Consider the following 16,546-nt stretch of genomic DNA (forward strand, 5'->3'; position numbering starts at 1 on the left):
ATATGACATCGGAAGTGATCTACGGAGTACCTGGTACCCAGGGTATCTACTGTTTACCTCGTTTTCTGGAGTTTTCAGCAAATTCATTAAAAAATTAATCAAAAATTATTAGTCACGAGATAAACAGTAGGTACCCTGGTCACTTCCGATGTCATATTCGTCGTCAAAGACCTATAAAACCTCCGAGTAATGATTTTTGACTAATATTTACTGAATTTGCCGAAAACTCCACATGATGAGGTACACAGTAGGTACCCTGGGCACCAGGTACTCTGGAGATCACTTTTGACGTTATATTCGTTTTCAGCGACCCCAAAAACCCCCGAGTAACAAAATTGAACTTATTTCCGCCGATAATTGACGAGTTCTGAATATTTTTATTGTCTGTTTGAGATGCACTTTAAGAATGCATTTTTTGTATGCAGTTTTTCAATTTTATATCATGGCTCCGGTTCACAAAGTTTCCTGGCGCATTCACGAATCGAATGCAAAAAGAATTATTAAGATCCGTCTTGTCCTTTTTTTTTCGGAGGTTCAGTGCTTTATTGCATCGACTAATCGAGAAATTTCCCAAATGATACAGGCTGTTGGTTTAACTGGAAGCGAGTGAGCGGAATACTTTGTGAGCAAAAAATCTGGGAAGAGCTGAAGGGCTGAAAGGAAAGGGTGTGGTGAGACCTTTGGTCTACGGCGGTGAAGTGTGACCTGTAAAGAAGATTTACGAAAAGATAGAAGCAGCTGAAATAAAAATGTTACGGTAGATTCTGGCTAAGACTAGAAGGGACAAGATGAGGGACGACCTCTACAGTTTCAAAAAATATTCAAGAACAAAGACTGCAATGGTTTTTCACATTAGGAATAGAAATGAAAACTGTGTGGCACGAAGGATAGAGCTGTTAGAAGTTGATGGAAGGAGAGGTAGAGGAAAACCAAGGAGAAGATGTGGTAGATGAAGAATTATGTGGTATGGAGAGAAAGGTTTAAGCGAATGAGACACGATGGACAGATGTGAGTGGCGAAGAAGAGTCAGGAACAGCAACCACTAAAAAAGGAAAAACTGAGGAAGAGGAAGAAGTCACGAAGTAAGAAAAAGATTCTGCTATGTGACGCCAACAGATGTGAAAAATTTCCTTGCTGTCTATTGTGTAGGTATCTGTTGAAACCATTCTTCTCTTTTTTTTCAGCCTTAAGTAATCCAACTTTGGACATAGGCCTCCCCCAATTCAATCCAGTGTTTTCTATTTTGCGCCACTTGCTTCCAGTTGTGTGCTATAATCTTCTTAATGTCAACAGCCCATCTCATTTGTGACCCTTTCTCTGCTTCTCCTTCCTATCCATTGTCTTCATTGTTGTATTTCGTGATTCCATCTTTTATCCTTCAATCGGGCATTGTGTCCTGCGAAGCTCCATTTTAATTTGGCGGCATGTTCTCCTGCGTCGTTTACTTTGGTTTTGCTTCTAAACCATTTGTTGTTTTTTGTCTGTAAGTCTCACCCCGAGTATTGATCTTTCCATCGCTCTTTGTGCCTTTACTATTTTCATTCATAAGCAATTAAACCATTCACAGTAAATAAAACGGGTCTCATATTGACAAATGCTCCTATACTACGGCACCAGAGTGCTGAAATAGGTTAGCCTTTGAAATACACTATTACGCTACAAACCCTCATTGATTTAGGCACCTATTAAATTATAAGACATTTATTAAATTATGGTGCCTAAGTTTTTCTTGCAATTAATATTATTGAAAGTATTGTATATTTCAATTTATTGTATTCAAATAAAAATGTCGAAACTGCAATAAACCTAGCATACTTAAGAATGTGTTTTTTGACCCTAACCCGAGAAACAAATAAAACATAAATTAAAAAAAACGCAAATGAATAAAAAACCAATAAATATTTTTTATTTTTATTTATTTATAGGTACAGATATAATAACTCGTATACAGTGCGTCCATAAAGTAAAGCATAAATTCATTATTAACTAAATAAACAACATTATTAGAAATTACCGAAACAGGTGGATTTTTTATTTTAACTTATCATATTTGGCATATATTATATCATACTAGTGACGTCATCCGTCTGGACGTGATGACGTAATCGATGATTTTTTAAAGGAGAATAGGGGTCGTGTGCTAGCTTGAAAGGCAATTCAATTCTCTATTCAATAATATTAACATTAACATAATTAATTTATACAGGGTGTTCAATTTTTTTTTATATTAAATTAATTGACACAAATAGACGAATGTGCATAATTATTTATACAGGGTGTCCAAAAACAAATTGTTTAATTAAATTGATTGACATAAAAAGAAGACTTTGCGTAGTTTATTTAACTCAAAATACATTTTACTGCTATCAGAAAACAGAAATAAAATGTTTATTTCAAATATAATCATTACTTTTCGCTTAAATTCAATGTTTAAGCCCACCTGCATCTTGACAGTTTGAACATTTAATTTAAGCGAAAGGCAATGTTTATTTGCCAAATAAAAATTTTATTTCTGTTTTATGACAGCAGTAAAATGTATTTTGAATTAAATAAATTACGCACATTCGTCTATTTGTGTCAATTAATTTAATATCAAAAAAAATTTGGACACCCTGTATAAATTAATTATGTTAATGTTTATATTATTGAATAGAGAATTGAATTGCCTTTCAAGCTAGCACACGACCCCTATTCTCCTTTAAAAAATCATCGATTACGTCATCACGTCCAGACGGATGACGTCACTAGTATGATATATATGCCAAATATGATAAATTAAAATCAAAAGTCGACCTGTTTCGGTAATTTCTAATAATGTTGTTTATTTAGCTAATAATGAATTTATGCGATACTTTATGGACGCATTGTATACGAGTAATTATATCTGTACCTATAAATAAATAAAAATAAAAAACATTTAGTTCTTTTTTATTCAATGGAGTTTTTTTATAATTTTTGTTATATTTGTTTCTCGGGTTAGGGTCAAAAAACACATTCTTAAATATGCTAGGTTTATTGCAGTTTAGACATTTCTACTAAAAATTTCGACATTTCTTTAAAAAAAAATAAAGGTAAAGCAACAAAATGTACCTTTGTATCTATAAAATAATATTGTAGTACTTACATTATGAAATAAGAAATTTATGACTATGAATCTGCAATCAATCACAAACAAGGCTGGCTAATTGGCTCTGCCAAAGACATTTTTCAGAAAGGAAAAGACATTTCTATTTCTGTTTTTCAAGCAATAAATTGAAATATAAATATACAATACTTACAGTAATATTAATTGCAATAAAAACTTAGACACCAAAATTTAATAGGTGTCTTATAATTTAATAGGTGCCGAAATCAATGAGGGTTTGTAGCGTAATAGTGTATACACTATCAGACCGATAGAACCGATTTCAGCACTCTGGTGCCGTAGTATAGAAGCATCTGTAAATATGCAAACGCGTCGATGTACTTCTCTGAAATTAGCGGCTAGGTTTACTTAAACCATAAAGATACAAATAATCTTATGAATAAATAAATATTTAATGCCTATTTTGTGAGAATTTCGAATTTTACAAACTGGAACCTTTTGGCATGCTAACGATAAATGCCATTAGGACGCCGATAATAATAGATACTTACTATGGCAAATTATTTTCATCTTTCTTTTCTTCAGGAACTCCATAATTTCCAATAATGGGGTAAGTAAGAATGAGTATTTGTGCGTGATAGCTTGGGTCTGTCAACGATTCGGGATATCCTACCATACCAGTTTGAAAAACTAAAACAACAAAAATAATGATGATTTTACCGCTTTACTAAAAATTATTTCTCTTAGGCTATCATCAACTATTTTTTACTATAATATTGTATGGTGCAGACTAACCAATGATCTCTTTTATCAATAATGAATAATAAAAGATGCACTATAATAATATAAATAATCGTAACCTGTTCAGTTTGCAGTAGAGATTATTATGTAACTTTCTTCACTCGAAAGTAATATCACTGGAATCGGCTGAGAATGTAAGGAACACTACATACAATAAAGGACACCGCACACATTTTATGGAAAATGTAATGTGACTTAAATACAATAACATTTACATGAATAGATTCGTCTCGAAATTACAATCATTTCATATCATTGCGCCAACCCTAAATTTTAATTAATAACTGCGTAAATAAAATTGATATAAACAAATTTAAAATATATAAGAAATAAGAAGAAGGTTGATCGAAGAAAGCAAAAAGAAATCTATAAAATATGTAAAAATCAATAAAACAATAAGCGAAATGATAAACGAAAATAAGAGAAAAGAACAAGAAATAAAAATAGAAGTAATACAGAACAACAAGAATATGAAATGCTTAAGACCTTAACTCGGCAGATTTGAAATAAACAAAATAAAAGACGTAAACGGAGTAGAAACAAATATTAAAGACGGCATCATAAATATAATCCAACATTTTTACTCAGATTTATAATATAATACAAAAAAGTAACCATCAGAAGAAATTAAAACCCAACTTAAGTCGAGAATAAAAAATGTCAACTCAGAATTACAGCCAGAAATAAGCAAATCAGAAATAAAGAAGGCATTGAAAGAACGGAATAACTGCGGAGATGCTGAAGTATGGTGGAGAAGTGGTAATTAGTACTCTCCATTCCCTTTTTAACAAAATATTAAAAGAAAAAAGAATCCCAAACAACTGGAAGGAATCCGTAACCATTATCCTACACAAGAAAGGGGACAAAGCAGATATAAAAAAACTACCGTCCTATAACACTCCTCAATGTAATGTATAAACTCCTAACAAAAATTTTAACCAATAGATTGACGACAAAATTCGACGGATACCAGTCGAAAGAACAAGCTGGATTTAGAAAGGGATTTAGCAGAAGTGACCATTTATTAAGTATGAACATATACTTAAAAATATACTAAAAATACACCTTATAGAACGAGCAAATGAATACCACATTCCTCTATATATAGCGTTCATAGATTTCGAAAAGGCTTTTGACAGTGTCGAACATTGGGCAGTGAAAAGTTCTTTGATTAACAGCAGAATTGACCACAGACATACAGACCTAATAGCCAATATAAATATAAAGAAGCAACAACAACAATTGAAGTATACGAAGGAACACAATCAATTCAAATAAATAGAGGCGTAAGACAGGGTGACACAATATCACCGAAACTTTTCAATTAGGCTCTGGAAGATATTTTTAAAAGATTAGAATGGGAAGAAAAAGGTATAAAAATTTGTGGACAACGCTTGAACCACCTAAGGTACGCTGATGACATCGTATTGATAACCGATAAAAAAGAAAAATTGTTTGAAATGATGAAAGAACTTGACAGAAGCCGGAAAGATAGGCCTTAATATAAATTACAGCAAGACCAAAATCATAACAAATGTAGATGAGGACATCACAATGAGGATCGGACAAGATGAAATAGAACAAGTTCACGATTATATATATCTGGGTCAAATTATAAAACTTAACAAGGAAAACCAAACAGCAAAGATCAAAATATGAGTTAGACTGGCATGGGCAGCATTTGGCAAACTAAGCTACATCCTTAAAAACAAAAGATATCCGCAACATCTTAAGATCAAGGTATACAATCAATGCGTACTCCCTGTTCTCACTTACGGTTCCCAAACGTGGACGTTCACAAAAGCAAACATGGACAACATCGTAAAAACGCGAAGAGCAATGGAAAGGAAAATGTACATAAGACTAAGGATAAAAAGAGAAACGAGTGGATAAGAGAGAAAACCAACGTTAGGGATGTTAGACAAGAAGTTGCAAAATTGAAATATAGATTTGCCGGACACACTATATATGTATAAGACAAAAAGAAGACCGATGGTACAAAATTCTCATAAATTGGAGACCGTGGGAATATAAACGAAGCAGAGGAAGGTCACAAATTAGATGGACAGATGATGTCAAGAAGCACGTGGGCTCTAGGTGGATAACTGTAGCGACAGGCAGAGAAGAATGAAAAAGGAGTGGGGAGTTGGGGACACCTATGTCCAAAGATGGACCGAAGAAGGCTAATTAGATAGATAGAGAAATTTAAAATCAAATGGGATTGTAAGTTAGAAAGAGAAAAGAAGTTTTATGAATAAATTATTTGTGAATGAGTTCATAACTCTGAGTCTAACAGGTAAGTATTAAGGTCTTATAAATAACAATGATAATGAAGTTTCAGTGATGCACCGCAAAATAAGGGTCAGCCTCCCTCTGGGTTAAAGCTGTTTTCAATAGTGATAATATTTTATATTTTAGATTAATAGTATTTATGAATAGGACAGGCTTATGGGTTTCAAAAATGTGATTTCCATAAACTTAGTAGTAATGTGTTATTAATCAAAATAAAATTCAGATTTGGTACAATGATTGCAATTTCGAGACGAATCTATTCATGTATATTTTATTGTATTTGAGTGAAATTACATTTTCCACAAGATGTGTACGGTGTCCTTTAATAAAATTATTAATCAGATCAACTTAATGTTGACCTCGGTAGAATTGAACTCCTAATCAGGGTAAAGGTGGATGGTGGATTCTAAATCAGGGCAAGCCTGGGACAATCTGGGACTCTCAACGGGATAACCTGAGACAATCTGTGATCACATGGGACCCTAATTATTAGATTGATAAAATATAAAGTCATATGAGAATGCAAAACATACAAATACATATACTATTGTGTTTTCAATTTATCAATCAAAGGCAAAATGAAAATTAAATTAAAATTTTTTTAAATAACGAGGGCACATAAATTTAATACACCCTGTATATTGATCTGTAAATATTTATTAGAATTTAGTTTGGATGTAAGTGGATTTCTTTTTTTAATGAGCTTTCCGATGAACCATTAAAGACTTTTGTGAATAATTAAAGTGAAAAGGACGATGTATTTAGATTTAAAATGGAAAAAGATTGCTTATTACGGGAACTATAGAATCCACAGGTAGAGGTAATTATCATTTTCTAGAAAAATGGTTTAAAAGAAAGTTTGGAATTTTAATATCTTTGTTTTAACCCGAGTAAATATTGTAGGGTTCCCCGAAAGTAATTAGGATGGTCGGAATAATTTTGAAAATGACTGTTTGTTTGTCGAATGGAAAAGAGAAATGTTTATGATTCTTGGCAAGTTGGAAGGGGAAAAGTGGTTTGAATGTTAAGTGAGTTTGAAAAAAAAGATTAGTATGTTATTGGCATCGCTGAGGAGCAGTTCGACGTTTTCGTGGATAAGTAGTTAGCAAGTACCAGTGGTTGTTTGATAGTGGAGAATAGTGCTGAAAAGTGGAACGAGAGACAGATCAAATTGAGACGAAATACCTCTTTGGTTCTGTATTATTGTGAGAAGGAGAGCAAAGAATTTTTGGAGTTTGTGTGAATCGAGTACTGGTCAAAAGAGGCTTTGGCTCGTTGGAGAATTGGTGCTGGTATACTGATAGTTTTGAAGCTGGAGAACGGAGAGGGCTTTGATGAGTAGCCTTTAACATAGTCAACGAGGGAGAGCTGTTTTTGGGTCACGAGAAGACATCAGAGTGAGTGAAGCAAAAGGTCAGTCAACTTATGTGAAAGATATTTTTATGTTCGGAAACTAAAATTTTGAGTAAAAAGCATATGAATTAAAATTCCAATATTTCAAAAAGTAAATAGGAAATATAGGTAATCTTGCGAATACATTTGTCTTGTTTAGTTTGTTTTACCAAAGTCATCGGGAACAAACCGATAAATTGTTTTTTTTAACTAGAATAAATTTAAGTGGTAAAAATTTTATTCGGACATATGTGTCCACAGGTTTAAGATTTGATAGATTTTTAGAGTATTGGTTTTGATAAATAAAAGACAATTCTGTATGTTTATTTTATATTTTGCTTTATTTTTTTTTCCTATTTTATCCCGATTAGGATCAACTAAGAGATACTGAAACCACGAGAGAAGATAAGTATAACGTAAGATAATTTAGACATTTTTTTAATATTATAAAAAGGCACCCTGAGATTTTTTATTCATTTTTATGTATGATTTGCGACAATTAAATAATTAATCAAATAAATAATAATTAATATAAAATTAATAAGAAGCAGATCATAACAATACATATAAAGAAATTACCCTTGGACAGGGATCTTGAAACACATTTACATTTTGATACGTTGATTACGTTTGCATAACGGAAAATAAAATAGAAAGGACGGTACCTATGCCTTTTTATAGAAACATATTTAAGCAGATATTTTTCGATAGAATATTTTAACGGGTTATAGCAAATAGTTGAAGGGATTAGTTTGAATGTTTGCAAACACAACTACAATCGGGTCCCGGTGAATTCGTAACTATTTTAATCCCCCATCCTAATTACAGGCCAATTGGTAACTCTGGCCCTCAGGTCATTTTTCGGTAACCAATCAACTACCGGTGAGTTCGTAACTAAATAAAGGTATAATAATCTTTTAGACTTGAAATAAACATATGGAAAATCTCTTTGCTTTTAAATTATCAGATGGATTTAAATAATTTATCATTGCTAAACATCTAAATATTGAATTTACAATTACTTGATAAAAACCAAGCTCGTGTAGAGCTATACTTGATGGAAATAATATTTATAACACGTGTTAAGAGGATCGGTACGTATTTTCGGCTGCAATGCTATTCAAATGGGGATTCATTTTTTTCGAATCCTGAGAAAACTAATAAGTATTTTTGAAAACTTTAAACGCAGAATGAAAGATTACGTTATTAGCGAGGGCCGAAAGTCCCTGAGAACTTCTATAATGTTTATTTTAATAAGTTACAGGGGTGAAAAACTAAGAGAAAATTTCGTGTGATTTTTAATTTCAAATATATCATTCAAAATAAACTTTTTATTTATTCTAAGGGACTTTTGGCCCTCGGTAATAATTTAGTCTTTCATTCTGCGTTTAAATTTTTCAAAAATATTTATTGGTTTTTTCAGGATTCGAAAAAAAGGAACACAATGCCGTGGTAATATTTTCCAAATCTATCTTTGTCTTGCAACGCACTCAGCCGAATATAATATTGTTAGCATATATTGTTAGTCACACACTGACAATCAGTGACAATTTTAAATATTTGACATTGCATCGGGAATATGTTGAGTTATTGATTAAATATTATTGATATATAGTGTATTTGATAAATAATTGATTTGAGACGTGAACTTAATAAAAAGTTATTTATTGTGTATTATTTGTGGAAGATCCAAGCAGAGAATACATCAGGATAATATATTCTGTGATCCAAGTATTTTGTTGTTAAAGGTGTTCAAAATTGTAAGCGTTCCATAACAATATATTATTAAAAAAATCACTTTAACACTTTTCCTCTTTTCTCGATTGAGTATTAGTCTTTGTTGTACAAATAAATTATTACAATCACTGAATACATAGTTAGTGAAAAAATTATCACATTTATTAACTGAATTAATAATTTGCAATTATAAAAATAACAGTTATCCAAGAACATTCAAAACTCATCTCTTTAAATTAATGATGACATTTTCAAGTAGAATGACATTCTAGTAATGTTTACATATCTATACCAGTGTGAATTTTACTACACGTAATTTGCCGTGTAAAGACAGAAAAAGTAGGGATACACGTAAAATATTTGCGAATTATGTACCCATAGCCTTAATGAAACACTATAATATTGTTTCAATTATTTTCTTAAGATATTTCAATTTTTGCTATTTTTTATAGGTACATACTATAATACAAATATAATGTTTTTAAGCAAACCAAGAAACATTCGGTTTAGATTTAAGGTACAGTCGAACCCGCTTATTGGAATAGCCTTCGTGCCAACCAAAAGTATTCCTATAACCGGGATATTCCAATAACCGACCATTAGAGGCTAGTAAAAACGTTTCGGGACCTCAAATTTCTATTCCTTTAACCATGATATTCCTATAAACGATATTCTAATAAGCGGGTTCGACTGTATTAGATTTAATCAATGGTTTCGAATTCACCTGAAGAAAGTTTCGAGTTGGCAGGTTAGGTAATAGAAAAGTTACGAATTGGCCGGTGTACATTTTGATTTGAAAATTTTTGTCATTAAAAGTTACGACTTGGCGCGTGTGTCCCTACAGTCGGCCAAGATAATCCAAACAGATAGCTGGGTGGTCCTAACGGGAATTTTGTTTTAACCTTAGCGGTAACTTGTTAAAAAGATTCATCGGAGCAAACATATTGAATTGTTGTTTTATTAGGAAGTATTAGAGGCCTAAAAGTATTTATCGAAAAAGGATATCGCACACATCTTACGGAAAATATAATGTCACTCAAATGAAATAAAATTTACATGAATGGATTCCTCCCGAAATTTTAATCATTTTTTGATACCATTGCGCCAACTCTGAATTTTGCTTAATTGGGGCGGTAATTGTTTATCGAAATCGCATTTTGTAGTTCATAAAACTGGCATTCAGAAATAATATTAGTCTAGCGGCTATTGAAAACAGTCTATTCACCATTAGCTTAAGCCGATTAGAGGCGGTACAACTGACCAAATTATACCTACTTTATTATCAATGATAATATAATAGGAAAAGATAAGAGTAAGCCTCTGCCATAGATGAGATAAAGCTAGTTCTTATACGGGGCTAGTTGACTTCAGTCATAATTATACGTATGTTGTAAAACATTTTATTTTAATGTCCCATGTTATTCGTTTCGGCTGTGCATAAATAAACGTCAAATCCAAATAGAAACGATAATAAAAATTTCAAACTAAAATTGTGGCTTAGTAAAGCAGATTGTGTAATGGTCGACAGTTACACCTAAGCAAGAAAAGTTTTTACCTTTGTTGAATTTGTCAAATATCAACTCCAAATTGTAGGTGAATAAGGGATTTTTTCTTTATTCCGAGACGATGAGCTGGCCAAATACCCAAGTAGATGGAGCCCAATAAACCAAAGAAGAAGAAGAAGACATACATAACCTATACTCCGACAAAAATTTCAAAACGGTGACTCATACACTATTATACCATAGAGTTATATATTAGCATAGAGAGAGTGTCATTCAGAGCGAAGTGACGACACCATCTTTTTTATTTGGATTAGTGCTGTCTCACTCTTACGCATAGTAAAGCTGCTACAGTTGTCCTTCTCTTCCGTGCCTATCTTCACACTAAATGTCATCATAGATTTTCAATACAATGTGTTAGAAAGAGATGCAGCAAACCAGTCCATGAGATCTTGTCGTCAGGAAGCGCGGAAGATAGGCTCCCTCTATGTTAATATATACCTCTATGTATTATACTCATATATTATACTCATACACTCATACACTCAAAACCAATACACTATTGGCATCTTTCTAGATATCTCTTCTGCTTATGATAATGTCAATATATCACTCCTGTATTCCAAATTATTAAAGTATAACATTCCAACCCAACTGGCTAATTTAATTTTCTGCCTTCTAAATGACAGAGAGCTATTTGTCAAAGACAAACTGGGACAAACCCATACCAAGAAAATCAAGTCTGGGACTACCCCAAGGTTCCCCATTAAGCCCTATCCTCTTCAACCTATATTGTCTTTCCCTGTATAATATAATCCCCTCTTCATGCAAACTAATTCAGTATGCAGACGATTTAGTTCTTCTGATTAGAGGGAGTGATATTAATGAATTGGTAATTAATGTAAATAAATTCTTGATTCAGATCGAATCAAGGTTGCTAGACCACAATTTAAATCTATCTCAGAACAAATCTTCTGCAATATTATTTACAAAAGGAAACACGAAAATCTCTCCCCCCAACGTAATATTTTGTAACCAGAATATTGGTTGGGTGGATTCAGTCAAATACCTGGGGGTAAGTATTCAAAAAAACTTAAAGTGGAATTCATATGTAAACTCAATAGAACTAAAAGTAAATCGTGGCCTGAATGTGATGATAGCTCTTTGTGGGACTTATTGGGGAAGTGATCCAAAAACCTTACAAATTGTACACAATGGTCTGATTCAGAGCCATCTGGACTATGGCTGCCAGGTAATTTTCGATTGCCCAACTTCCTTAATTAAAAGATTGGAGAAACTAAAATACAAAAGTTTCCGAACTGGATACATGAAATCTACCCCAATTCATGCTCTCTTAAGTGAAAGTGGTCAGATCTCGCTTAAATCTAGATGGGAATGGCTTAGCTCTAAATTTATATTAAAAAAATTAATGTTAATTGGCAACCCAATTATTTCCGCTCTCGACCTGTTAGACTTGGCAATTCAAAGGAACCAAAATCATTGGAAAAACAGAAATATTCCATTTCTAGTGCTTTTAAAAAACAAATTTAAAAGTACTTATCCCAACTTATATTTAAGTGACTTATACCCATGCCATAACTTTGAACTAGACCATCAATTATCAACAATTCCAATCATAAATATCCAATCTAATCGTTCAGATGAACTTACCTCAGTTCAACTCCAAAAAATAATTCTAAACCTAGTCACACCAAATTCTTCACGGATGGCTCGGTTGATGGTGAAGGATCAGCAGGCTTTGGTGTCTTTAGCCCAGAGATCAACTATTCTTATACCAGTAAACTACCTAAGTATACCCAAATATTTACGGCTGAGATTGTCGCAATTAATCATGCCCTCCAAATTATTTTGAAAAATGGGATTAAACAAGCAATCATCTGCTCGGACTCTAAAAGTGCCATACAGAAAATAGGCAGATCAACCTATTCTATGGAAACAGAACATTCATCGTTCATGACCAAGAGAGGCATCATTGAAGCGAGAGAAAATAACGTTAATATTAGTCTGGCATGGATTCCAGGACACTCGAATATTAAAGGGCACATGGTGGCTGATAAACTAGCTAATATAGGTAGAACCTTAAATGTAGCTGCTGGTATCACTTTTCACTATTCCAACTTTCTACCAGACATCAAGCATTCCATTTGGAATCGGTGGAAGCAAGAATGGCAGGGGAAAAATCGAAATAATTCATTTTACTCTAAAATTTTAGGTGAGATAGATAAACTCCCCTGGTACCACAATTTTGCATACCAAGACAGAAGACATATAACCACCATTATTAGAATGAGGACAGGTCATTGTGCTACTCCAGTTCACCTATTCAGGATAGGAGTAAAAGACAACCCATATTGTGATTGTGGCCAAGTTGGGTCCTTAAATCATCTGATTTTTGAGTGCCCTATAAATATGTCACCCAATTTTGACCTATATAAAGAATTAGCTAAAACAAATATCCCTACCCCCAAAGAAATTTGCCTACTTATGTCCAACCTTAATCCACGTAGGATTAACCTGATCCATAAATTCCTTAACTTAGCCAAACTTAACTTATAAATTAATCAATTCCCAACTTTGAAATAAAAAAATTAAGAAGATAAAGATATAAAAAGATATTAGACCTCCAAACGATAAAAGTTTTAACCCTTATGTTATAATATTGCCTTTCCTGTAGGGACTGTCTGGCCCTATAAGATGTTCCTACTAATATATATTTAAAAAAATTGAGGCTTTAGCATACATATTTGGAAATATTCGATTGCCCAGAGCAAGACAAGAGTATTTCCCTGGTGTAAGCTGGGCGAATTATCCCGAGGGATATAACCCAATAAAGGAAGAAGAAGAAGAAGAAGACTCATACACTATTTTGACTAAGATTGAATGACGACAGACAATGAATCACTGTCTTGTAAAAATTATCAGAGTATAATAAAACTAGGTTAGGAAGAACGTCATATGTACAATTATGACTGAAGTCAACTACCTCTTTACCTATTAACGTATTAAGGTGGAAACTATCTATAGTGGTAATGTAATTTAAATTAAATTATAGGTTTCTACCGATATTTTCCCAGCTCTCATCTCTTTTATATCACAACCTATCACGTTTTCCATCTTTTGCCGATTATTAGCGCGATCATCACTGTATAGGTAATGTATATAAACGACTATAAAATTTCGAAAACAAACGAGGAGCAGATTTTCTAAATGCATTTTGTCCACTTTTTGTAATTTTGGCAAATAGAGAAAAACTGCTACGCGTTTGGCAAGAAATTAAACTAAAAACTGATATACCTAAAAAATGGATAAAAAATCATTAAAATATTATACCTATATGCCAAAAATCTAGTATTAATAATATCTCAAAAAACTTGAAAAAACTGTTGGGCAAACTGCATTTAGATTGTCATCCTTGGACAAAACGCATTTTGATTGTCTACACAAGCGGTATGACTGACTTTTGGTAGTAACGATGTAATAAAGCTCAAGTAACTTCATACAAATAGTATTTTATTTTTAAATACAAAATATTGTTTAAAAATGAATGGAACAATATGGTATTTTACATGTCATATAGGTCCCCATTGTCATCACCATTGCAATCACAGCACTCAGCTCCTTCGATAACATCATCATCCTCAGTTTCACCAATGATAGCTTGATTCCCATTTTGCTCACCAGTGTCAGAAAGAATTGGTTCTAACCATGTTAGCTCAGGATCGCTGACCCAATTCGTCCCTGATAGTTCTGGAGTTTCGAGAGGTTCTGGAGTTTTTTTGGCTTAATTTGGTCTTGAAGTTCTACAGTAGGTAAGTTTAAAGTCGAAAGCTTTTTTCCACGTTTCAATAATGTTTGGAATTGTTTGGATGGATCATTATTTCTGTAGAACAGTTCGGTCTTAAGCAAAATATCGTTGTTGTTTTGTGATCTCTTAATAATGATTCGTTTGGCTGCACTGATTCCTTCAATTTTTTAAAAGTGGTTAACGCACTTTTTATATCATAAACTGTCCAGTCTTTACCAAGTTGTTTAACTTCTCCCTTCTTGGAGTAAATGTCATAATATTGTGTAGGGGTTTTTATTGTACTGTAGACTGTAGGATCGTGTAACTTTTTCAATTTGTCCGAAAACACGGTCCGCTGGCAAATATGAATATCCGCGTACCGGAAAAATAAGTACCAGAGATTTAATATTTTGTGGGGCATCTCTGTACAGCCATAACATGAGCATATGCATCATGTGTGCATTTTTATTCTGAAGCGCACAACCATCTGCTAATAGTCTTAACTGTTTTATATCTGATGCACATTCAGATTTATTAAGAAAATCACGTAGATCAGGACTTGTTTCTGCAGATCCCCTTTTTGCTTGATGTTCCATCTAGGTGTAGAAAATTGGCTTTTTAATATCCACGTCCGTTACACAAAAACAATAAAAAAACTGCTGGGCGTAAAATGCATTTTGAATAGGCACTTTCGGTAAGACTTGAACCTGCTGAAGGTCAAAACAGTAGGAAACAGTGTGTTCCGGTTTTTCATTCATAGTTTAAAAAATTGTTTGGCCCTTACTTTATGTAGGTACACGTAGAGAAGTTCTTAGTTTCTCTATTTCAGTTTTGTCTTTGCAAAAGCTACTAGAAGTTTGGGTCCTGACACAAAAGCCACATACGTCAGTAGCAGGGCTTCCAAATGCAATATTAAAATGAGTATTAAAGACTCTACTAAACTACTTGTAATTTGCTTTCAAATTCTCAGCAGTACTCTGATTGTACAGATTCCATAAAATAGTAATATTATTTTCAGATGATAAATAAATGCGCCGAGATTTAGCACGCCCGTAATGACTTTCATGTCCTTAAGCCTGGGTTTCCTCAAAAGCGGCACCGACAAACAGCGATCGTAGCACTGCGATGAATTACGTCAGATTACGGTGAAAAATTCAAGGTTCTTCACTGGGGCAATGGAATGTGCAAGCTCAGCAAGCGGTGGTTTCCAACGCATCCTTGGAAACCAACGCTATTATTTTGCATGGTACAGTTTTTTATGATGTCATTCATCGCAGTGTTACGATCGGAGGTTGTCGGCACCGCTTTCGAGGAAACCAGCGCTTTACAAACTGGCTTTAAATTTTTTAAGAGCTTCAAATTTTTCAACATTCTTGAAAGACCGTTTGTCTCCTCCACGCTTCTCAAAAATACCACTGCCAGATTGCATTTTTCTTTTTATCAGTTTATTTCTAACAGTTAGATGTCTTTTTCTTTTTCTGCTACCACGGTCCTTATCACCAACTACATGATCCCCTGTCACAACTACATCGTTTATTTTATATTGTTTTGTTAAAAATTGGAAAAACAAACGCACATAAAACAAACTTAACAGTACAGACACCAAGTATACAACGACAATGACTGCCAATGTTGCCAACTTCGGTTAGTTTGTCTACTGTCAATGGACATACAGCACATAGAAGGTCCAAGGTATTTTGTTTATTTAATTTTCAGACAATAGAATGCATTTAGAACCTCTTTCGTGATACAAAATGGTGGCTCTATACATATAGTTTGCGATGCCATCTTTAGTTGAAAATTTGAAAAAATGGACAAAATGCATATAGAAAGTCTGCTCCTCAAACATTTCAGCCTTTATTTTATTTGTGCAGTTTTATTTTTGTTAATAAACTGAATGTGATGCGAATGTTTTATGGAATATGAGCAGGG

The 16,546-nt window shown here is 33.2% G+C and overlaps 1 protein-coding gene across 1 annotated transcript in view; it reads right to left on the reverse strand.

The window, feature by feature from the left end:
• The window catches only part of LOC114336164 (CAD protein), a 206,016-nt gene that overhangs the window by 177,468 nt on the left and 12,002 nt on the right, over positions 1 to 16,546 (reverse strand). The window contains exon 2 of the mRNA XM_050656981.1: positions 3,637 to 3,775. Within this exon, the coding sequence (XP_050512938.1) occupies positions 3,637 to 3,775 (139 nt within the window). The remainder of the gene's footprint in view (positions 1 to 3,636; positions 3,776 to 16,546) is intronic.

The sequence above is a fragment of the Diabrotica virgifera genome, chromosome 7 (assembly GCF_917563875.1).
Source record: "Diabrotica virgifera virgifera chromosome 7, PGI_DIABVI_V3a".
Taxonomy (NCBI): Eukaryota; Metazoa; Arthropoda; class Insecta; order Coleoptera; family Chrysomelidae; genus Diabrotica; species Diabrotica virgifera.